Source organism: Rhipicephalus microplus, chromosome 8 (genome assembly GCF_043290135.1).
Source record: "Rhipicephalus microplus isolate Deutch F79 chromosome 8, USDA_Rmic, whole genome shotgun sequence".
In the NCBI taxonomy this organism is placed as follows: domain Eukaryota; kingdom Metazoa; phylum Arthropoda; class Arachnida; order Ixodida; family Ixodidae; genus Rhipicephalus; species Rhipicephalus microplus.
This window is the reverse complement of record NC_134707.1, coordinates 121468404-121494215: the sequence shown is the minus strand read 5'-3', so window position 1 is coordinate 121494215 and position 25812 is coordinate 121468404. Positions and strand designations below refer to the sequence as shown.

The following is a 25812-nucleotide window of genomic DNA, read 5'->3' as shown; positions in this document are numbered from 1 at the left end:
CGTCGTCGAGGTAGCATACCACTCCCGGTAGTCCTTTCAACAGCTCGTTCATGATTGCCTGGAAAACTGCCGGTGCACTTGAGATTCCGTCCGGCATTCGAACATACTGGAACAACCCCATGTGAGAGTTTATAGTCAGCAAGGGTCGCGAGTCAGGGTGCACCTCGATTTGCTGATATGCCGTCGAAAGGTCCAGAACGGTGAAAACCTTGCCCCCAGCGAGTGTCGTGAACAAATCCTCCACGGCGGGCAGTGGGTAATGGTCGGTCTTTACACATGGATTCACCGTCAATTTATAGTCTCCACACAATCGTACTGTGCCGTTTGGCTTGTGAACAGCTACCAGCGGCGTGGCCCAGTCGCTGCGGGTTACGGGCATCAGTATGCCCTCTTTTTGCAAGTTGCCTAGCTCATGCTCGACAGGTTCACGAATGGCATACGGCACAGACCACGCCTTGCAAAAGACTGGCATTCTTCCTTCCTTAAGCACCAGTTTTGCTTGGTAACCCTTTATCAACCCTAAACCAGGTGAAAACACCTACCTTCATCCTGTCAAGGCATACCTTGACAGGATGCTGTCGACAGACGGTTGTGCATGCACCTCGTGAATGCTGTTTAGGTCCATTCCGAGGTTCGCAATCCAGTCGCGGCCTAGGAGTGCTGGCTTCTCTCCTGGTACCACGATGATTGGCAGGACTTTCCGCTGTCCCTTATAATTGACCAAAACCTCCGCTTGGCCTTTCACTTGTAGCGTCGCTCCACCATAAGTCTTGAGCTTCATCTCGCACTTCGCAAGCTGCGGCGGCTGCTTTAGCTGCCGGTAAACGCATTCCGGAACGAGTGATACGGCTGCGCCCGTATCTACTTGCATCTTCACAAGCTGGCCGGATATCTGTACTTCAACTTCATATGGTTGTTCCGTGCCCACCAGATACACACCGTGCAGCAGCAGCTCTGTGCCTCCGCTCGCTTTGTCACTCCCGTTGTGGACGGTGCCCGGCGCCGGTTGCTTGCATCTGCACATGCGCGCCAAATGTCCCACGCGCTTGCAAAGATGGCATTTGAATTTACGATAACGGCAGCAACGGGCGTCATGCTCTTGACCGCATCGATAGCAGCTTTGCATTGAACTGTTCTTCGGCTTGCCAGCAAACTCCGGTTCCTTCCCCGTCTTCTTTAGAGCGTGAATATCGGAATCCGTATTCGCAGTTGGTCGGAATCCCCTCGACTCCCGCTCTGCTAGCTCAACGCTCTTAGAAAAAACGCAGGCTGATTCGAACGTCAGTTCCTTCCTCTTCAGTAAACCCGTCTGAATGGTGGAATTCCGTAACCCAGCGACGAACCGGTCCCGTAAAGCGTCGTCGAGAAACGTACCGTAGTTGCACTTGGCTGCCATGTGCTTCAGCGTGACTGCAAAGGCCGCGACGGACTCTCCTTCTCCTTGGTACCTCCTGTTGAATTTGAAACGCTCCGCAATGACTTGACTTGAAGGCTCGTAGTGGCCACTCAGCACTTTCACCAAGTCCTTGAACGTCTTCTCTTCAGGTTTTGCAGGTAGAAGAAGGTCCGTGAGCGTCTTGTACGCTTTCTTTCATATGGCACAGATGAAGGCTGACTTTTTAAGTTCTTCGTCTTGTACGCCGGCTACTTTGCAATAGTGCCCAAACCGTTCTACATACGATGCGAAATCTTCGTCTCCTTCTTCTATGAAGGTGTCAAATTCCCACATCTTCGCCATACCTTGCCTTTCACCTTCCAGCTGTCGTTGCTCACAGGATCCGGCCCCGTCGTTCGGTGCAGCCTATCCCATCCTCGTCGCCATCTGTTGTAGCCGGCGAGCAAGGCGATGCTGGACTCAGTTGGTGGCGAAGGTTTAATGCAATAAGCGAGCGGCTCACATGCCAATATAAGTACAGGCACATGACGTAGCCTGTGACGTCTGTACGGCGCGTCATACGTTGGCTACAACAGATATATCTTGTAGGCAGGTGCCCCCGCGTATAAGACACACTCAAACTCAAGCACTGGGCGAATGTACATACAATACACTGAGATAAGAGTATTTCTCCGCATACCTAAGCGACTATGACTAATTTTGCTTAATATTCCCATCGCACGACCTGCCTTTGCTGCAATGTTTTCAATGTGTGTCTTCCAAGACATTGATTGGTCATAGGTCACCCCCAGATATTTCACATTCACTACTTGAGGAATGGTATCCAGGTGATAGGAGAGCGAAATGTGAAAAGGGTCTTCGAGTGCAGATGTTAAAACGGGACATTTCTTGACATTTAAATACAGATGTAGGCTATCAAGCCACATTTATATGACCGATGGGTATGTCTGTAATATTTTAAATAGCCTATGAATGTCCTCTGCTGCTGAAAAGAATGCGATGTCGTCCGCATATACATAAGTGTGGACGTCCTGGTGCCGAGGTAAAGAGCTCATCAAGATATTAAACAACACCGCGGAAAGGACGGCCGCTTGCGGGACACTTCTTGTTTGCACATATTCAGAAGACGAGATGCCGTTTTGTAACAATAAAACGTTCTATTGCGCAAAAATTCTGCTATCCATGACTGTATATAGTTTGGGAAGTTAAGGTTGTGCAGCTGGTTGATTAACACTATAAGCTCAACGTTGTTGTACGCTTTTGCTATATCGAGAGTGACGAACGCAGCATATTTTCCTTCCCGCTTATGTAATTTTATGCGACTTTCAAGGTCTATACGGGCCTGCCATATGGAGCATCCGGATCTGAAGCCAATTGGGATGGATTCAGAATTTCTCTCTCATTGATGAAATTTGTTATTCGAACGTTCAGGATTCTCTCAATTACATTTACAAAGTTTGAGGTTAACGCAATGGGCCTAATGTTATCCAAAACGTATCTTTTACCCGGAGCTTTCAGTATTGGTATTACGTTTGCTATTTTCCACTCCAATGGGAGCCATGCCGTACTTAAAGAATAGTTGATTATATCCAATAGGTATTCTTGGCACTCTTTATGCATCATTTTCAACATGAACGAGGTAACACCGTCAGGGCACAGAGCTGCTGATGGCAAGTTAGCTAACACTTGCGACGATTCATGCCTGGAAACGTCTGTGAAGTCCTCGTTTCTTAGCGCCGGTGAAGGAGGTGGTGATAGTTGGCTGAAGAAACGTTGCTCTAATTCCTTTCAAATCACTTCTAATGAAGCTTTTGTTTCTTCAGCCGACAAAATGATAGAGTCTGCATTTATTGATTGCGGAATCATTTTTCTTCTACGTAGGAATCTAAATAACGCTTTTTTATTCTTGGATCTATAAAGATAATCGAACTTCCGCCTTTCGTAATCTTCTTTTGACTTGGCAACTGTACGTTTAAAAACGCCTGCAACGAACTGGTAATCTTTCCATTTTTGAGGGCACCGATTGTACAAAAGCTTTTTCCATGCTGCCTTTCTGCGTCTATAGTCCCTCGAGCAATCGTCATTCCACCAAGGAGAATTCGAGTTATGATTCGCTGACGACACCACGAATTCCGATTTCTCACAGGAATTCTTTAATAATGAATATAAGCTCCGCGCCTTTGGCATCGAGCTATTATCTGACAACGAAGACAGTGAAGAAAGGAAGGAATCCTTAAATTTTGAGTAGTTAATATGCGTACAAGTAATAGAGATTTATGAGGCTATCTGAATGTCTATTTCGAAAGTTATCGGTAAGTGGTCGCTGTTTGTTGCGCAATCAACGACTGACCAAGCTGAAACATTAAGGTTGGAGCTTGTAAAAGTTAAATCTAGCGCTGAAGAAGTATGACTGCATACGTATGTTGGGCTTCCCGAATTCTGTCATGAAAAATGATTATCTTGGGCCCAATTCCACAACCGGCTGCCACACGTATTCGTGTTTACTCCCCATGTGACATGGTGGGAGCTGAAATCACCTGCTAGTAAAACGTTTGCTCCACACGTGGTTATTAAGCTATCTAATGGCCGAGTGTCATGTACGCCTGAAGGAAAGTAAGCATTTACTACTGTCACAACCTGCCTGCTCTGGAGAGTTAAGCCTACAACTAATATTTCGTATGCCGCAGAGAGAAACTTTAACATCAGTTTGGCTTTGTGGCAAAGTTTGTTCGAAATCATTGTCACTATTTCGCCACCTCTCGTAGGGTGGTCTAGTCTGAACAAACGGTAATATTTAAAATAAATATGAGTATCAGGAGCAATCCAAGATTCTTGAAGTAAGAATAAATGGGGATTTATTTTATCACACAGGAAATGTAAATCAGTAAGAGCAACAAATAGAGAACGACAATTCCACTGCAGAATTCTCATGGACGCTATTTTTGTGTAAGAATTGTTGCGGAGATAGCTTTCTCCAAAATACTTTCTCGAAGTATTTTACTAGACATAGTCTTTTTGGGATTTGACGGAAGGGAACTTGAAACATCATGCTTCAATAGGGACCGGCTGCGTTTCTGTGCCCGAGCATCAAGCTCGAGATCAGTATACACACTTAGGCCTGACACTTGATCTTGTTCAACGTTTGTTATGCACTCTGAGGAGCCCTGGATGTTATCCGCGTTATTCAGCTCATCATTACATACTGCAGTAGCATCACTGGTAGTCGGTATTTTATTGGGCTCAGGATTACCCAATGCAGATGGAATTAACAGTTTAGTAATTTGATTACTGAAAACTTGTGCTATGCATTCGGAAATGCTAGTTACCAATTGGTCCTTAACTGTAGCCATAGCTCTTCCTACCGCAACCTCAACTGCCTGCGCGATATTAGTATCCTGACATAAATGACGTGTTGTAACGCCAGCATAGCCATGGGCTCTCTCCTTAACAGCTGCAATGGCTTCCTTTATAGAGCATCTCCTTTTGTCTAGGATTTCTAGTATTTGTACTTCTTCATGGCGCATTGGGCACTCTGCGAAATCAGCTGCATGATGTCCACCGCACAAGCAACACAAGTCATCTTGGGCCTTGCAATCTTGATCTGAGTGGCGTTCACCACATCTACGACATCGACCCTCCGATTTGCAGCCACGAGAGCTATGTCCAAACCTCCAGCAGTTCTGACATTGCAATGGGCGGGACGCTAACTGATCTACTCGAAATACTAATGGCCACGCTTTAATTTCTGAAGGACACGACGTACCTTCAAAAGTCGCAATCACTGACTCTGTGGGATGTCGTTTGTTGTCAGCGAGTCTATTGCACCGGTAAACTGCAACCACACCTGCCACCGACAGCTTCTCGAGTGTCTCCGCAGGGCTTAGTTGTCCGTCAACCCCACGCACAATGCCTTTAGTGCATGCGAGATGTTCTGGTATATACGCACTTACCGGGATCGAAGCAAAGGAAGAATACTTAAGAAGATCCTTTACACATTGCTGATCTGGTGTCCGACATACAATGCCACCACGACCAAACTGCCGCACGTCGGTTATGCTCTGGTAGTTTGGGGTCACGGCATGGAGATGTTCTTGTGTCGCCTTAGGGTTATTCAGCTTAATGAAATTTCCACCCAAAGGTACCATAGCGACGGGAATATTGCTCACGCCCCTGCGGAGAAACAAATCAAGAGGTAATTCATTGTGTAGCGAGGCCGTCCACAGGGAACGCTCCGGACCCGGAGAATTCCTCGACATCAGTACAGCCTTAAGACTAGATCAAGGAAACAAAAATTATCCTGCATGAAATAATGAAAAACACACCAAATACCAGACAAAAATAAATACTATCCGGTACTTAGCCACCCAACCAGCACCGAGAACCGCCTAACCACTTGCGTGGAGAGGAGGAGGAAACGGCTGAACATATAATGTTCTGCAAGGGGCTGCACCCTCTAGTCGAAGATAATGGCACCGAATTTTCAAAGCATTGGGGTTTAGGGACAGTGAAGGCAAAATAAAGTTTGAACGGGTCGAAATAACCAGGACGAGGCTAACTGATTGGTGGCTACAATCGAGGCGCTAGTGAAATTCAATCCTTAAACACACAATGATAGTACCTAACTTTGTGGCTAGGTAGCGTGAGCCACCGCCCGTTCTAAAGGGCACAGCCTGGTACACCCATCCACATCTATTCGTGGTATTCTAGACAAGTTTCTTGACACCTGTAGCTGTCGACTGCTGTTACTCGCGTCTACTGTGCAACGCTGCGGGGCAACTGAATGTTCATCGAAAAGACTGCACACCGGCAGACTTTAGTAGATTTCTTTGGTGTAAAACGTATGGAGATAACAGCCGTATCAGCAGATGCCAGCAAACATGTTCCTAAGTACCTTTGCAGGCACACAACAGGGTGCCTACATGACCAGCCATTCATGTATACGCTCCATATAATGTTGCGAGCACACTTTTCCGAGCACACCAGTAAAATGTTGCGAGCACACTTTTCCCAGACTGTTCGTGCATGACAGGCCCAAGCGCGGCGTGCTGAAATACTTCATAGAATGTTTTTGTGCAACGTCACAGAAATCACCGGTACGTGTCGGAATGAAAATCATTCAGCCTCTGCATCATCGCATTCGCACTCACCCGGCAGTGCCTTATGCGTTCTGCTCGCCGCAAGGCCTTTTTTTTCTCTCTCTCTTAGCGGGGGGACCGCCAGGGGGCCACGGAGTGCAGACACGCATGTCGCGTCGGCTCCGCAGATTTTCAGTGATTCTCAGCGTGAAATCGAAGAATTGACGGACGCCTTCTTACAGTGAAGAAAGTGGAAGTTCCACGGAACCCCGCGATACCACTCTCAAGTAGGTGGACGTTTAATTTTCGGCACATTGACCACATTTCTGTAACGCCGACGAACGCACGACGCCGTTGCCTCCTGCTGCTGTGCATAATGCGCTTGGCCTAGCCCACGGACGCTGGCGTCTTGAGCCCCTTCAAGGCGGCGTCTTATCGGGTTAATGCCACAGGATGGCTACGATGAGCGTGGATGGCGAAGAAATCACGCAACAAGAGTATAAGAACGACGCAGGTTGGCGCCTTGTGAACAGAAAAGGACGAGCCAACAAAGAAACCACAACGCATGAAGCCAAGGACCAAGAAACGCACTTCTCAAGCGAGAACGTGGTCAGTAATAGATTGAGGAAGGGACAGAGAGCAAGACAAATTGCGGCTGCGAGCAGGATGCCCCGTCTGCCGAAGGAAGATTACAAGATAATTGTGCGCCCACGTGACGGCTTCAAGGTCACTGACTACGGGATCAATCGTCTAGAATGCTGCGTTGCCAACGCCGCTAAAATACCCAGGAATGAATCGGAAGAAGACACGGTATGTGCCAACTATAAACAGAACATTCTAGTGGTCAGCACACCATCAGAGGAGCGCGCCGAAAAATACAGAACCATCGCTAAACTGAAGATTGGGGACAAAGATTTCGAAGCCAATGCGTACGAGTCAGCTCCGGAAGATACATCTAAAGGGGTGATCCGAGGTGTAACGCAGGACGTGTCTCCAAGAGAGATCGTGGAAATGCTGGTAACCCCGAGAAATCCGACAGTCCTCATGGCCAAGAGGATGGGAAACACCACAAACGTCATCGTCCTCTTCGATGGGCATCGCGTTCCAAGTTATGTGAGCTACGGAAGAGCACTGGTCAAGTGCTCACTATACTGCAAGAAAATAGACGTGTGCTACCAGTGTGGACACTTTGGTCACAGAGCTGACGTCTACCCGAGCCCGAATAGCAGAATATGCAGAGAGTGTGGCACTGAGAACCCACCGCAGGAGCACGAGTGCGAAGTGAAGTGCCAGCTGTGTGGCAAAGACCACCCAACGGCAGATCGCCACTGCAAGGCCAGATTTAAGGTACCGTATCTGGTGAAACGACGCCGCTGGGAACGAGCCCGACGAGAGGAAGAAGAAGCACTTTACTACGAGACGGAAGCGAAAGCACTTCACAGGCAAAGATGGGGCGACTCAGGTCAAAGATCGGAACATCAGACGCGGGACGCATCCGGATCAGAAGCCTTCACCAAGCTTCAAACACAAAACAAAAACCGCTCTACGTTTACTACCACCACATCTATGTCTAGATCCAGATCGAGGTCCAGATCGAGGTCCAGATCGAGGTCTAGACCCAAGACCGGCAACACCGGGTCTCCCCGATCAAAGGAGGGAGGAGGATCCCAAAGCTCAAAAGGACCGAGCGGCGTCCGTGGCACCGCGGGACCCTTCCAGGTGAGCTGGGCTTATGTGGCTTCCGGGGCGCGCGCGGAGGCAGAGGCTGCTTTTCAATGTAGAATTAAGGCGCTAGAGAACGAATTGGCGCAGATCAGGCAGAACAATGTTGCATTTATGAATGAGATTAAAAAACTCAGGGAAGAAAATGATTTTCTGAAAAACGGAGGGGTTACACGCAACGAGGAAACCTCACAAGTTATAATGAAGGAAAAAGGCGCAGCAATGAAAGAAGAGGTAGCAGCCCTCACCCCTGTTAAACGTAAACCAGAGAACGCTCCGATTAAAAGCGTGGTAAAGAAACCAAAAGCAGTTGCGACGCCACAAGAAAGACAGGAGGAATTCGCAAACACCATGGAAGCCAAAATAGAACAAATTGAAAAAAAAATTGCAAACTAAGCTCGAACAACAAGAAGTTAGATTTGAGGAAAACATAGAGGCCAAAATTGAGGAGCTAGGCAAGACGATATTGCAGAAAGTGCAGCCAATGGTGGCTGATTTCGACGCCAAGCTAGCAATATGGGGATCGCAGTCAAGTGGTGGGGGCCCAGTTAAGACGTCTTTTAAACCGTACGCTAGGACCTCGGTGCCCACCGAGGGATTAGAGAACTTGTAACGCCGCCATGGACAGACAAAATAGCTACACGATTTGGCAACGGAATTGTCGAGGATATAATCGAAAACGACACATTTTGCAACAACATCTTAAGGACACCAGCACCCCGGATGTTATAATGGTGCAAGAAACGCACGGGCTGGTCAAACTGTCGGGATATAAGTCATTCGGCAGTGCTGATGGGGAGACAAAGGTATTAGCAACGTTGGTTAAGCGAAATCACGCGGTGGTGCAACATGACACGGAAATCAAGGCAATAAATCACATTCTCCTCGAACTCATACCCACGCGAAAAACAGAGGACAGCCTTTTCGTATTGAATATTTACAGCAGTCCTAAATGCAGAAAGCACAAATTCCGCACGCTGTTTCGAAAAACCCTCGCTATAACGGGCAACCGGGCGCTAGTGATTGGAGGAGATTTCAACGCCCCACACGGTGCATTGGGCTACAGGATGGAAACCCAGAAAGGCAGGAACTTGTGGTTGGACGCACAGGAGGAGGGCCTGACGCTCGTGACCGATCCATCCATTCCTACAAGAACAGGTACTAGCGTTTGCGCGGATACCACGCCAGATTTGACGTTCACCAAAAATATACTGGACACGCAATGGACCAATACGCAACATGACTTGGGAAGCGATCATTTTATACTTGAAATAACGGTGAGGGCAGGGCCGCGGAAGGCAAAAGGCAGACAACTTAAACTTGTCGATTGGGACAAGTTCCGAAACATCAGAGAGGAGCCCGACGATATGATACGGAGTATTGATGAATGGACCGAAAAGTTAAAACGAGACGTGGAGGCCGCTACGCAAACGGTGCCACTGGAGGCGCAGATAGAGTATCTGGACAATAAGCTTCTCCACATGTGGGAAGCTAAGGAAGGTTTACAACGGAGGAGGAAAAACCAAAGGCACAACCGGACACTTCGTAGAAAGATAGCTAAATTGAACAGAGATATAGAGCAATACGCCCAGCAGCTGTGCAGACAACAGTGGGAGGAAAAGTGCAATGACATGGACAACCAGATAGGAATGGCGAAAACGTGGACCATCCTTAGACATTTGTTAAACCCGGACGGAAACAAGTTGGCAGAAAGGCACAATATTAATCGGTTAATACAAAGATATCAAGGTACAGAGCAGGATTTCCTGAATGAAATCAAGAAAACATACATCTCTCAAGCGCTTCCCGTTACACACCCTGATTACACAGGGCTAGCAAATGATGATTTAGACAACGAGATCGGGGAGGCAGAAGTGAGCGCCGTCTTGCAAAAACTCAATACTAGATCAGCACCTGGACCAGATGGCATAACTAACAAAACGCTACGCAATTTGGATGACGAGTGCATAACTAAGTTAACTGAATTCATTAACAAATCATGGAAGGCAGGACAGATTCCGCAACAATGGAAGACGGCAAAAATCGTGTTAATACCCAAGCCAGGCAAGCGAGTGCAGATTGCGGACTTGAGACCCATATCTCTCACATCTTGCGCGGGGAAACTCATGGAGCACGTGATTCTGGAGAGGATAACTGCCTATCTAGAGGACCGGGATGCGCTTCCACCCACAATGATAGGGTTCAGGAGGAACCTCTCAACGCAAGACGCAATGCTACAGTTAAAACATCAGATTATAGATAATCCGGGAACAGCGACAAAGGCCATTCTAGGGTTAGACCTCAAGAAGGCCTTTGATAATGTAACCCATGCAACGGTGCTAAAAAGGGTAAACGATCTAGATCTTGGACAACGGACGTACAATTACGTGCGTATTTTCCTGACGGGAAGGAAGGCAAAGATCATGATAGGGGACCTAGTTTCAGAGGAAATTGAGATGGGCAGTGCAGGTACGCCGCAAGGCTCGGTATTATCACCTATGTTATTCAATCTGGCTCTAATTGGACTGCCAACCAAACTCCAAGCAATCGAAGGACTGAATCATACTATATATGCAGATGACATCACCCTATGGGTGAGAAGTGGTAGTGATGGCGAAATAGAGGAAACGCTTCAAACAGCAGTCGAAACGGTCGAGCGGTATCTGGAAGGTACTGGGCTAGCCTGCTCTGCGGAAAAATCAGAGCTGTTGCTGTACAGACCTACTCGTAGAGGTCGCAAACCAGGCAACTTCCTGCAAGGTCTTGCTCATAGAGAAGAAATACAGTTAAGAACAGCCGATGGAAAAACCATACCCATAGTCGACAGGATCAGAGTACTGGGTCTGCTCATCGAAGCCAAGGGAAACAATGGAGAAATCCTCAGGCGACTGGATGCAACTGTAGCCCAAATAATGAGACTCGTAAAAATGATAGCAACTAAGCACAGTGGCATGCGGGAGGAAAACACGATAAGGTTGATACAGGCATTCGTGATTAGCAGAATAGTATACGTAGCGCCATACTTAAAATGGCAAGTCGCGGAAAAGATCAAGCTAGACTGCCTCATTTGAAAAATATTCAAACTAGCTATAGGGCTACCGATTAGCACAAGCACCGACAAACTGTTACAGCTAGGCCTACACAATACAATAGATGAGCTTATTGAGGCGCAGTGTACGGCGCAATATGAACGTCTCTTTAAGACACGAGCAGGAAGACATATTCTAGAGCGACTAGGTATAACGTATCACACGCAACACGGCGTTAAGGTGGACATTCCAAAAGAGACCAGGGAAACAATGGTGATACCACCCTTGCCAAAAAACATGCACCCCGTACACAATAAAGCTAGACGAGAGACAAGAGCAAAACAAATACAAAAAAAGTTCAGTAATGACAAGGACGCAGTTTTCGTAGACGCTGCTCGATACAAGCGCAAACGGGGGTTTACCGCAGCCGTAATCGATAGCAACAAACGCTGTATGACATGCGCGACGATACGCACCACAAGTACCGAGACAGCGGAAGAGGTAGCCATAGCGCTCGCTGTAGCTCAGACAAACGCAACCGTGATAGTCAGTGACTCTCAAACGGCAGTGAGAAACTTTGCCAACGGCCGCATCTCCCCGGAGGCACTACGTATTCTCAAAGGAGGGTGTCGAACAAGCCCCAGAAATACATATATTATATGGACACCTGCTCATGCCATCGCGGGGGACAGCAACAATGGGGCTGTACATGACGCAGCTCGAGGGCTCACCGACCGAGCTGCCCTCTCAAGTGCCGCCCCAACCTCCTCCGGTGATTACGGCGTGGCAGACGAGTGGGAGTGGGAAGTGGGAAGACAGAATGACCAGATACAGTGAAATTACAAAGCATTATAGATTACAGAGGGGCATATTCCCGCCACCTCACCCAAAATTAACAAAAAGACAGTCCGTCGAATGGCGGCAGTTACAAACTAGGACATATCCGAATCCTGCGCTATCGCACATAATATATCCTGATATATACAAAACGGACAGGTGCAAGCGTTGCGACTCCAGAGCCACTCTGGAGCATATGTTATGAGAATGTAGAGGGATTAGTACTCATAACAAGTATGCGGCCTCTGCTGACAGCCTTCGCGCGCGCTGGGAAGCCGCAATGCTCAGTTCCGTTCTCGAAGACCAAATGTGGGCCGTCCAGCGGGCCGAGGAAGCCGCCAGGATTCAAGGACTCCTGGCCGTAACCTAGGCGAGGCCAATCGCCCACCCCATCTACTCGCCGGACTCTGAATAAAGTTCTTTCCTCCTCCTCCTCCTCCTCCTCCTCTCTCCTAGCCATATTTCCTCATCTACGGGCTGATTAACCGTTCTTTGCTTGTGTATAGTGTCAGTGTGGCAATGCACGATTTTGAGAGCTTGCTTCATAGCTATTCCGTGCGACGCCAGCCTGGTACTTGACGTACTTTACGTCGGTAAGAAGACACAGCTGCATTGTATACGTGATCGTGCACGTTATGTGTGTATTTCCAGTGCGCACACAACTAACATGCAGCGAGCGCACACCGTACGGTGCATACATACTTAATCCGGTAACAAGAAAAGTTTATTGCCCTTCCGTATGAACGACACCACTTCTACAAACGCGACACGATGCTTACAACAGTAAAAACGAAAGCTCGCGGGTGTTCTCAGTTGACACAATGAATAAGAATTAACGGAGCGTACAGCTGAGAGCTCCGCATGCAAATTTCATCAACAGTGAAACAAAAATACATGAAAAGTGGCACCAGGTACATCCGGCGGTGCACGTGATTCGCACCGAGTATACAGCTGGGCATCGCACAACTTTTCTTTTAAAAACACGCAAAAGAAGCAGCACTCGTCGATTGACTCGCTGGCGGCAGAGAACTGCTTCCAAGTCCACTGCGGCGGCTCGTCGTCGGAAATTGCGAAGTGTTTATTAGCTTCTCCGCTAGGCGGAAGTGCGGTTGTTTGCAATGCGGGAATGACGTCAAGTGGGAAGGAGACAAGATGAGCAACTACAGAAAAATTTTTAAACAGAAAGGCAAATTGAAATAGCCACTAAACAAATTGAGAAAGTAATCACGGAGGATAATAAGACAGTGTGAACATACATGAATCTAATTAGACTCTTTGAGCTACAGCTTGCTAAGACGCGTTACAAGTCACCCCCGAAAAGAAGACACAAACCCAAAAGTTGGTGGGATGAGGAAGTGAAGAGAGCCATAGCAAAACGTCAGGAAGCCTCTAGGGAACACAGACACGCTAAGCAGCGGGGTGAACCGACAGATGATGTTGAAAGAAAATGGGAAACCTTTCTAAGCTGTAGAAGGGCTGCATCCCTTCTGATCAATGAAAAGATTAGAAGAAAGGGAGCTCAGTGGCTGGCAGAAGTACATAAAAAAGATAGAAAGGCAGCTGCGAAATTTCGGAACCATCTAAACCCCCTAAGAAATGAGACGAGCCTAGAGCAGAGTTTTATAACTACAGCCCAAGGTGTCAGGCTAGAAGGGGACGAAGCTATTTAATATATAAGGGCAAGGGTGACAGAAAAATTTCAACAAAGAAGTACTTTATGCACCACAATAGACAAGGACGAATCAAGTGGTGCAATGGCTCCATTTTCACAACGAGAGTAGGAAAGGGCTGAGAAAAGGGTTCATAGTAGTACATCAACAGGCCCAGATGGCAATCCAATTAGGCTGATAAATACATTAGGTCCAAAGTCTAAGCAGGCTTTGAGAGAGGCAGTGAGCAAAATAATAATTGATGGTGAAGTTCCCGATGGATGGAAACTTAGCAGGATGAGCATGATCTATAAAGGAAAGGGGGACAAAGCGGACATAAACAACTTTCGTACTATAACAGTGACATCAGTGGTTTACAGGCTGGCAATGCAGATTATAAAGGAAAGACTGCAGGCATGGATAGAAGATGAGGGGGTGCTGGGGGAACTGCAGAATGGGTTTCGGAAACACAGGAGGTTGGAAGACAATCTGTTCTCACTGACGCAGTGCATCGAAATAGCAGAAAAGGAACACAGTCCCCTGTGGCTAGCATTCTTGGATATCAAGGGAGCGTACGATAGCGTGGTTCAAGAGGAATTGAGGGGAATACTGGACACACTAGGCGTGGAACATGTAGTCACTAATCTTTTAAAGGGTATCTATAAAGGTAACAAGGTAGTTATAAAGTGGGAAAAACAGGTATCCAAGCCTGCAGAGGTAAAACGGGGGCTTAGGCAGGGGTGTCCCCTGTCACCCTTATTATTCATGATGTACCTACAAGGATTAGAGGCAAAATTAGAGGGAAGTGGGCTGGGCTTCAACCTCTCTTTAGTCAAACAAGGAAAACGTATTGATCCGGCACTACCTGCATTAATGTACGCAGATGATATAGTGCTAATGGCCAACAACAAGGAAGATTTGCAGAGATTGATGGACATCTGCGGTAATGAGGGAGATAGGTTAGAATTTAGATTCAGTAAGGAAAAATCAGCAGTCATGATTTTCAATGACAACGAAGGTAGTGAGCTTAGGATACAGGACGTCACGCTAGAGATAACAGATAAATACAAATATCTGGGCGTATGGATAAGCAATGGGACCGAGTACCTGAGGGAACACGAAATATACGTGACGACTAAAGGTAACAGGAATGCAGCAGTGATGAAAAATAGGGCACTGTGGAATTACAATAGGTATGATGTTGTGAGAGGAATATGGAAAGGGGTCATGGTTCCTGGGCTGACGTTCGGCAATGCGGTCTTGTGCATGAGATCAGAAGTTCAAGCAAGATTAGAAATTAAGCAACGTGGAATAGGTAGGCTTGCTTTAGGAGCTCACGGGAATACACCAAATCAGGAAGTACAAGGTAATATGGGATGGACATCATTTGAGGGCAGGGAAGCTAGCAGCAAGATAAAATTTGAGAAGAGATTGAGAGAAATGAAGGAGGAGCGTTGGGCTAGGAAGGTTTTCAGCAACTTGTACATGAAGAATGTCGATACAAAATGGAGGAAGCGAACCAGGAAGTTGACTGGTAAATACTTAGAAAACAGCAGGTGGCCAAACCAAAAAGAACTATCGGTTAAGAAGAAAGTGAAGGAAACGGAGACTGACATGTGGAAAATGGGCATGATTAAGAAGTCCGCACTAGAGATCTATCGAACTTTTAAGCAGGAAATTGCCAAGGAAAGGATCTATGATGATACTCGGGGTAGTTCTCTACAGTTTGAGGCAAGGACGGGAGTACTGCGAACCAAGATATATTGGGCCAAATACGAAGAGGTAGACACAGTATGCAGTGCGTGTGAAGAGGAAGAAGAAACTGCCGAACACTTGATAATGTTCTGTAAAGGGCTTCACCCTATAGTTCAGGATGATGGCACAGAGTTTTTCAAAGCACTGGGGTTTAGGGACCGGGAGGGCAAAGTAGACTTTAAGCAAGTAGACCTAACTAGAAGGAGGTTATCTGATTGGTGGCTAAAGTCAAAGCACAAGTGAAAATTAAACTCTTCACTGCAAAGTACGAATCCTCAAACTCACTTTTTAAGAAAAAAAATAAATAAATATAGTTTTGAGTTCATTAAGTATTACGGCTTGGTGGCGCTAGCCACCGCCCAATCTAAAGGGTACAGCCATATCCATCCATCCATCCATCCATGCGGCGGCTTCACGATTATGACGTCAAGGCCTTTCCTATATTTTTCCTTCCTCCATGGTAGCAACGGCGCAGCGACGTCACACACCACGTGATTGCGTGCGCTCCGTCCTCCGCTCCGTGGCTGCGCGTGCCCACGCAGCCACGACTTGCTCGAGATCGGCAAGTCGTCATAGATCCATCGCAGGCATCAAACTCGACTGCGATACCTCCAACAACGAGTACAGCGCAATCGAATGTGAGCATTGCACGCGTCGTTGAAGATGTCGCGCCGGTTGAAGACAAGGCAGCGCGGCGAAGGGCCCGTGATGCCGAGCGCAAGCGGGCGAAGTAGGCTGCGGACATAAACATCATTCTAAGGTGAATGTACTCTCACATATACGCGTAAACTCACCAAGATTTCCCGAGAGGGTCGAATGGTTCCTGGAAATCGCAATGTGATCACACGGGGGAGTTTGCGTTAACTCACTGGTGAATGCCAACAGATTTTAACTTTACTCCCCCTCATGGCATCATCCCGTGCATTCGCAATTATCCATGTTCACCCTCGGGGAAATGCTTGGGAGTTTTTTTTTCTTTTCTTTGTCACTTGAACCTCTAAGTTGCTTGACAAGGCGTAGCCAGTTGAAGCCGATCGCTTATGCATTCACGCCATATGTGACGTTTAACCTTGGGTAACGTGACCCCGAGTCGTTGAGGTTATAGTGTGTTAGAATATTCCAGTACACTATAGACGAGAGCACGCCTATCTCGAACCCAGGCGCCGTCAGTGGTCTACCCTCACTCCCAGAGACGCCATCATTTGTCAGCAACTGTCAAGGCGCGCCTTGCAAGCATGAAATGCAGTTGCTCTGGGAGTTTAAAATGCAAAAAAGCTCCCTTTCACGCTGTGCACGCTTATAAAATGTCATCTCGATACCACTTCGCTGTCATCTGATGCGACAACAATTAGCGCAAGAGGAAGAGATTGCTGAGCACTGCCTGTGAAGTTCACAGCACATCGCGGTAATCATGCCGGTGCGGTGTTTTGCAATGAAACAGATTTCCATCCACAACGAAAAACGCAGAGCTCCGCCGCATTAGGATATATTCGCAATCAGCAGGAAAAACTACGAGCCCAGGAAAGTGTACAAGTTAGTGTACTTATTGCGTTTATTCAAGCGCGACTCCAGCTGTTTCACTTTACAGCAGTTATTTGCGTGCAGTATTCCTGTAGTATGAGGCACAAAACTATTGCCGTACTCTTTCACAGGCTGCATGCCAATAATAGAATATACGTATTACTACTCACGCATGGATGCACGCATCGCGCATGTTTAGTACAATTCAACCACCTACTATTGCGGTGCGTGAATGGCGCGGAAAGCATGATATTCGACTTGGTCGAACTGCGACATGCCTTGACACTCACTAGGCGTGCTCTCGGCCGGCGTCACCGTAGCATTTTAAAATCTTGTTCTGGCTGGCACTTTTGAACCGCGCGTGTGTTCCGAGTGCCCGGCAGGACTGGAAATTGATACACATGCGGTGTATAAGCGTGAGTTGGAACCAGATTCTAGCGCTACGTTGACGCCGGCCTACAGCAAAAATTCCGTCCTGTCACAGCCAAGGCACGCCGCAGTTTGACTGAGTCGAAAGCAACGCTTTCCGCTGTTCGCGTTTCTTTCTATCGCAATGATTGTGTGCTGTATAACTGCATTACTACCTTTCAAGACCAGTCAGTCCTCAACAACGTATTCTCGTTATTCTGTGATTGGAGCTCAACGTGGCAAATGCCCATAAAATACAAGAAAACTGTAGCTATGACTTTCTCAAATAAAAAACAGCCTCTCAGTTTCAGTTATAACTACAATGGGTCCACCCTAGCACATGTGAGTGAATTCAAATACCTAGGCATCACCTTTACACATGACCTTAAATGGGGCAAACATGTTGGTCAGATAACTTGTCAAGCTCTAAGGAAACTTGGTTACTTAAAGTGAAGATTGAAAAACTCGACAAAAGATTGTAAGTTAACTGCCTACAAGACACTAGTGAGACCGATGCTCGAGTACGTCTCTGTGGTTTCGTCACCTCATCTTGAGCAAAATAAAAACAGGTTAGAATCTGTGCAGAATAAGGCCATACGGTTCGTTTTTAACCGTTATGATCGGGACTTCTCCCCGTCTTCACATGCTCATTTGTTATCACTTCATTCACTGGAACACCGCCGTACACGTGAGAGTATTATCTTGTTGCACAAGATTGTACACAAAATGACCCGCATTCACGCGCCCTTATCTTTCGCTGATATACCAGCGCGTACAACACGTAGTACAGACGCTTTGAACCTTGTACCCTTCAGGTCTCGTTTGGATTGTTTTAAATTCTCTTTTTTTCCGCGTGTGGTGGAAATTTGGAACAAGCTTGATGGTGCTGCGTAGACTGAACACTGTAGAGTTCGGGAAAAATTTTATGTGTTAGTCACATAAATTTGTGCGCACTATTGTTTGTTTCTGTGATTTCGTTGATTTTTCTGTACCCGCTCCTGCAATGTCCCAGGCATGGGACAGCAGTGCTTGTAAATAAATAAATAAATAAATAAATAAATAAATAAATAAATAGTACGTACCTGATGAAGCTGCTTCCGTAGTCTGCAATGCACGTGCTGCAGATATTCCGGACTGTCGAGGAAGGTCTCCTCCACGTTTCGCACGAAATCAGCATAAAATTTCAGCACAGGAACTGCGCGAAACATGCTTACAGCCGGGCTTGAGTTCTGAAGTTTCACGTTTGATTTGCAGAGAGTGTTGCTTCGCCGCGCTTGCAACAGACGGCGCCACGCGCTTTTTAATATGGTAGCAAGCACTGAGCTTGCTGTGTTTGAGGTGCAAATAGTCTTTCTTGTATTAAACTAAGCCCTGACATTTTGAAACGTTGTCAAGGTGGCCATCACAATGCTCTAAAGAAACGGTAAACTTAGAGGTTTGAAACACACAAGCTGCCACAATAAAAATCATAAACAAGCATGTTCACGTATTATAAAACAACGAAAATGGCAAGACGTTTATACCAGCTACTTTTAGGGAACACCCAATGGCAATTTATGCAGTCTACTGGATCCAGCTACTTTTAGGAAACACCCAATGGCTAAAAGTAGCTGGTTTATACCAGCTACATTTAGGAAACACCCAATGGCAATTTATGCAGTCTACTGGACCCAGAATGGAGCGTTTCCAGGTTTGTTTAGTAGACAGCGCTACTCGAGTGCTACCATCCTTGTAAGGTGGAGAGTAGAGTCTTGAAAGCGCGCCATAGAGAAATAACCCTGGCGCTGAGATCGTTCAGTGACCAAGGGAATTGGATGGATAAATGGATTGATTGACATGGCTGCATCCTTTAGATCGGTAAGCTGGTAACGACAAATAGCCGTAATACTCAGTGAACAAAGACTAAATTTCCTTTTCCTTATAGTGCTCAGGACGCCTGCTTTGAGTTAAAATAGAAAAGAAATACTTAATTTGCTTACTGGAGTTAAGAATGAAACAGATTCCGAACCAAACCCGGTTTCCAAAAAAAAAAAGAAAAAAAGAAGAAATATTTCATCGGGCTGGCGATCCCTGTCATTCCCGTAATTTTGTCCAGCCGGACAGGTTCCTGTCTGGGTATGGTGGCCTTTAAACACTGAAGTTAAGAATGGCACTTTGCAGCGCCAGTCCTTCACTCATGCCTTGATTCTAGCCACCATTAAGATAACCTCTTCCTAGTTATTTATACCAGCTTAAAGTCTGTTTTGTTCTCCCTGTCCCTAATCCCCGGTGCATTGAAAACCTCTGCACCATCGTCCTTAACTAAAGAGCGAAGCCCTTCACAGAACATTATCAAGTGCTCAGCAGTTTCTTCCTCCTCTCCACACGCACTGCATACCGTGTCTACTCCTTCGTATTCAGTCCGTTACGTCTTGGTTCGCAATTAGCCTCGAGAAGTTGGAGTCGCGCCTCCTGGTGGGAGGCCTGGGTGACGTCACGACACGGACTCGCCGATGCCTGCTGCCACGCCCCTACATAACGATGCGCACACTTCATGCACTGTTCCACCGTTTGCGTTCGCTTTCTGCTCGTCTCAAGCTCCACATCAATGACGAAAACAGAATCCGTAATGCTCCTGGTTCAACAATAAATGATTACTTCGGCTTTTGCACAATCGCGTGCTCGGTGGTAGGCAATGTGAAAGGGGTGAAAATATCTGTGTCGCGCTGCTAATCCCGATGATGGATTACATTCCTGGCCACAGCAGCCGCCTTCCGACGTACGGGTGTGAAAATCTAGAACACACTTCTGCTTGGATACAACACTCGTTGGCACATAATCATGTAATCTGAGGCGCAAGACACAGTACTGTAGACTCGTGATAATTGAAACTCTGATAATTCATACTTTTGGTTTATTCAAACAAAATTCTATTATTTGGTTGACACTCTATTCTTTCAAAGTATTTAAAAGTCTCTTAATTCAAACTCCAGCATTCGGTTATTTCGTACTTTTTGCATGTCCATACCAAAAAATATCTGCTGCTTTCCCAATATACCATTTAAAAGTTCGTGTACCTATGTAATTCTGACAGTCGAGAAGAAATGACAAATAAGTACCTGAGGCTTACATGGAAAAAAAGGTTTTGCCAGTTAACAAATGTTTTAAATGAAGCACACGCATGGTAAACCGTGATGCTTCTCAACTGCTATACAGAGCTTTGCGCTGAAGGCACATACCTATAGCAATGAAGCAGTTGTCAATCCCCTATATCTTAAGACGTCTGATCAGCACTAAATGGCCAATAAAGTTGTGGTTTTTACACCTCTGCTTTTTGTTTACTGCGTGCATTCAGGGCTTAAAACACCTAAAATTTTTAAGTGCGATAAAATCAATGCCTAATCTTAATGTGGGGTGTCACCTGACCCGTGGTCATCTATCTGAGAACTTCTGATAATTCATACTTCTTGATGATTCACACAAAATTCAGAGGTCTCTTCAAGTTTCAATGAACAAGAGTCGACTGTATATACATCATTTGATTGAGTTGTTCATGGGTGATTGCTATAGAAGATGTGAGGGTCGATTTAACCCCTTCGAGGGTTATTTGTATCGGAGGAATCCACCTATCTACGGACACTGTTTTCGTTGATGTGCCAAGACCCGCGCTAGCTTGCATTACGGAGTCTCGCAAAATATATGGTTTGTGCTCGCCCTAGACTAGCACCGCCGTGCTGTTGTGTCTGTTTTTCTGATATACTTGATCACTCAACGCGTTGTTCTGTTTTCTGTTTCTTTCGCAATAGTTTTGTAGCTTCATTTCACCGAAATTGTTGAGGTTAGGTGCGGTTAAGGTTATGTGTGAGAATCCGATCGCTGTCTTATTCTATCTTCGTGCAGAATCGTACCAATGTTTCTGTCGCACTCGTAACTACGAGGTTAGATAGCCGCCTGATAAATTAATTTTCTTTGCAGCTGATTACCGGTACGTAAACATGACGTACGAGACCAGTCGTTGCCTCATCGAGGGGAAGGTTGTTTAATTATTACTTGGAGTACGTCGCTGACTGTGTCATCGATAATGTTAATTTCGACTTCCGGGCATCTGTGGTGAAATCGTTGCTATCAGCGGTGCTCACATGTGAAGAGAACATTCCTGCTTGTGATGCCGTGGTAGGTCACCCCGGAATTTCATGCAAATGAGCGTTTACGACTACACAATCCCTGGTGACTGTTGGGAAGAAACGTACATTTGATCTTTGTGCACAGACATATTCAAAATTTTTTGAAATAGTTGTGTGTGGTAGTACAGTTTTGTTTATTTTCTGAATATGGGAAGTTTGTGCTTATTAGAGCCAAAGTCTCCTCTTGGAAAGAGCTCAATTCCTTCTAATCATTTGGATTATTCGCAGATGTAGGCGTAACTTGTACGGTAAACCGAACTGTATTTAGTGGAGTGAAAGCATTCTATTTTTGTTCGTGATACTTAGGCACACATTTGTTCCCATACCCAAGTCTATGCCTAGTTGTAAGCATGTCAGCACCACTTAATATACTTCCTTATAGCACCCATTTCTTTGTGTTTTGCAACGAAAACAAAACGTTTCGCTGTAAGGGCGCGCTCACACTTGACCCTGAAGAGAGTGAAAGCGGCAAAACTCTCCGGAAACTCGCTCGTTTCGCCGCCTAAACGGCCGGAAAACTACGCCGCCTGGCCGGAACGAAAAAAAAAAAAACTATCCAAGACCGATTTTCTCGCCACGCGAAACCGAATCCAGTTTCCGCTTCACGGCTTTGGCTGCGCTAGATCAAACCACGTGACCTAACCAGCCACCGCAGATTCAACATGGTGGCAAAGAAGTCAGCGGCGGCTCGCATCGGCTCAAATCGCAAACTATCCGATCAGCACGACGTAGCTTGACTGCCTCAACGTAGACGCGTTCTTCGAGAGCTTGGTTTGGATTCCGATTGCTGAGAACTCTAAAATTAGATGGTGCAGCAGCATCAAGTCGACATGCATCAACGTGTCTCGCTTTTGTGTACAGCAGTTTGGATCTGCCACCATGTGCAAACGTTTGCGGCGTGCTGAAAAAAGAAATAAAAACTAAAGTTATACGGTCATGACATTAAAATGCCTGAGAAGTATTAGAGTGATGTCCTCTGTGCCACGCATGACCCGCCGACGTCGCCGCAAAGCAGCAAGCTAAGGTTTACCACAGTGAGTCAAGTTAAAGTGCTCGCCTTTTTTTTTTCTTTCTGGCTCTCGTGTCATGCTTGTTCTATCTTTCCCAAAAGCGGCTGTGTTCACCGGCTGTGAGCAGATGGAAAACTGATACAGCTTTACATGCGGAGAACGTCCTTTGGTGTTTTCTGAATTGTTGTGGCAGCCCACAACACAATACTTCGGACCTCGCCGACGCTTCCGTAGGGCCGCTTCTTCCATCGTGGAAAGGCAACTTCGCACAGCGAGTGTCTTGTTTTGTAGGAAACAAACAGAGACTGCAGGAAACAAACAGTCTCACCACACTGCTCGTGAAAGGCACGCAATTATGTTGATACCAATTACAGAAAGTTTACCGAATACTGTTAACGAGTTGTTGCAAAATCTTGAGCTGCACAAGTGCAGGGACGTAAGCGGTATGCCTTTACTTACTGCAGCAAAGGTTTCGTGCAGTGCGATGGATATATCAGCCAGCGCTGGACAGCTTCTGTGCTCCGGGCATCTGCGTTGGGGCTATGCGTAACACGTATACCGTCTTTGCACATGAACGCCGATGCATGCATATTGTTCACTGCTGTACGTGCTAAAATGTTTCTCACGTGGCCTTTATTTTGTGTAAACATCGATCGATTGACTTGCAATAAAACGATTTATTGTTGCAAGATCGTGTGACCAGCGTTGTCATTTCGCTCGGTGTATGAGGCATGTCGACGTACTAAAGTAAGTATGCAGCATACTTATGAGCTTATATTGCTCAGTTTACTGCAATGTACCATGTGGAAACGATAGAAATTGAGAAAAGGTTCTGCTACTACGAGCGGGGGTCAGCCATGACGCAGACGACGACAATGTCGTCTGCTATGCGGAAGGCCAGCTGCCATATCGAAACACCCTTGTGCTTTTGAAACGTATTTCATTTTATACGCAGTTATAAATTATACTAACAATATTTTTAGTTATACTTGGTTCGAAAATATATTTATGAGTACAATGTAACGAAGCCTTTTTCACTTACTATTAAAATAGTCATTTTGATCTCCACCGATGTGTAGAACGTAACGAAACCTCTTTCACTTATTATAGAATAGTCAATTTGCAATCTTTTTACGATTCCCTACAAAACCCAGACGGCACTACCGTCACTTCCAAAATGCTGTCCCCATTGGGAATATGGACATGTCACTCCACTGACGAAACCGCGTCACGCTGGTAGCACTCGCAGTCGTAGTGTCGCTGTCGTTCAGCGGTCATTCAGGAATGACTGGAGTAGTTTCCGTGCTTGCTTCCAGCACTCGGCGGCCATTAGGCACAGAACTCGGAGACATCGAAGCCTCTGGTTGGTTGGCGCCGCTGTACGCGTGGTGACCGGGGGTACGCGTGGCAAAAATATCAAGCCTGGCTTAATCCCTCGCGCCTTGTCGCATATGCCCCTCCGACGCCGTGGGACTCACTCACTGGATTCCGTGCCGACCATGTTGTGCCCTCGCGATCTCCGACGTCAGCGTAGCTCTGGCCGACTGGGCTCGTCCTGCGTCATCTCCTGACGCCGATCTCCGACGACAGCGTAGCCCTGACCAACTGGACTTGCTCTACGCGATCTCCTGACGCCGTCAAGAGCTCTCGCAAGTGGTGCCCCGTCCTCGGACTCCTGTGACCGTGTTTCCATCTTTCCTACCTCTCCTATCCCCTCGATATGTCGTCGCTCTCTGGCTTACCTCATCTCTCTCTCTTTCTCTACACCTTTATTCCTATCCTTTTAATCCCTCCTCACCCCCATCCCTTGTGAGCTACTGCTGAGGTGTCGCACCCTGATGCAGACAGTTGCGGGGCTCACTTTTCTCTTCTTTTCCTTCTTCAAACAACCCATCCCCCCCCCCCCCCCCCCCGCCCCGACGCCAAGGGCGCATTCAACGCGTAGCCGCGAGCATACGCGTGCCGGTGGTTGACTCTTTAGTTACCCGCACCGACTGCAGAACGCGTTGTCGCACGCGCTCTCGTTTCGGGAAAACACACTCACTTGCCTGCGGCCTCTCTCGCGTTTCTCATCAAAAGTTCCGCAGCTAACCGCCAGGGCCAGGCGCGGCGTTGTCGTCGCTCCGCAAACTTGAGCTTCGGCTCCCTGTAGCTGAAGAGCGGGCACAGAAAAAGGAAACAAGCAGCAGTGGGCAAGGCGAGTCCTTGCTCGCCGCGATCACAGCGACGTTATATCACCGCGACCGCAGCGACGCCACTGTTTGTTCTCGGGGCTAGGCCTCAAACAGTAGAGAGCTACCCCGAGAATTATCATATATCCTTTCCTTCGCAATTTCCTGCTTAAGTAGTACGATAGAACTCTATTGCCCACTTCTTAATCATGCCTATTCTGCACATGTCGGTCTCAATTTCCTTCACCTTCTTATTAACCGCTAGTTCTTTTTCGTTTGGACCCCTGCTGTTTTATAAGTATTTACTCGTCAATTTTCTGATTCGCTTCCTGCATTCTGTATCGACGTACATTTCTCGCGTACAAATAGCTGAAAACCTTCCTAGCCCTACACTGCTCCCCCATTTTTCTCATTCACTCCTCAAATGTTATCTTGCTGCTAGCTTCCCTGTCCTCGAATATGATGTCCATCCCATATAACCTTGTACTCCCTGATTTGATGTATTCCCGTGAGCTCCTAAAGCAAGCCTACCTATACCACGTTGCTTAATTTCTAGTCTTGCTTGAACCTCTAATCTCATGCCCAAGACCGCATTGCCGAACGTCGGACCAAAAACCATGCCCTTCCCTGATTCCCCTTGCAACATCGTACCTATTGTAATTCCACATTGCCTTATTTTTAATCACCGCTGCATTGTAACCTTTAATCGTTACGTATCTTTCGTGTTCCCTTAAATACTCGGCCACATTGCTTATCCATACTAATCTATAGCGTTATCTCCTGTATCGTAAGCTCACTGCCTTCATTATCATTAAAAATTATGACTGCTGATTTTTTTCTTAATGGATCTCAAATCTATCTTATCTCCCTCAATACCGCAGATGTCGATCAATCCCTGCAAATCTTCCATGTTGTCGGTCATTAGCACTATATCATCTGCGTACATAAATGCTGGTAGTGCCTGTTCAACGAATTCAACGAGGTTGAATCCCAGTCCACTTACCTCTAATTTAGCCTCTAATCCTTGTCGTTACATGTATAATAACAAGGGTGACAGAGGAAACCCCTGCCTGAGC

General features: G+C 46.7%; 1 protein-coding gene across 1 annotated transcript; it reads right to left on the bottom strand.

The window, feature by feature from the left end:
- Positions 1-544: 544 nt before the first annotated feature.
- Positions 545-5541, bottom strand: LOC142768365 (uncharacterized). The gene is made up of 3 exons (XM_075870335.1): positions 5416-5541; positions 1344-1588; positions 545-1016 (listed from the first exon to the last, which is right to left on the bottom strand). Exons 1-3 carry the CDS (start codon positions 5539-5541, stop codon positions 545-547), a joined length of 843 nt encoding a protein of 280 aa, XP_075726450.1.
- Positions 5542-25812: the final 20271 nt, after the last annotated feature.

Coding starts and splice junctions, on each gene's coding strand:
- LOC142768365 (XM_075870335.1), bottom strand. CDS start 5,541: ATGGTACCTTTGGGTGGAAATTTCATTAAGCTGAATAACCCTAAGGCG. Junction 1,589..5,415: donor AGTTTGGTCGTGGTGGCATT/GTATGTCGGACA, acceptor GCCATATGAAAG/AAAGCGTACAAGACGCTCAC. Junction 1,017..1,343: donor GACGACGCTTTACGGGACCG/GTTCGTCGCTGG, acceptor GCGCATGTGCAG/ATGCAAGCAACCGGCGCCGG.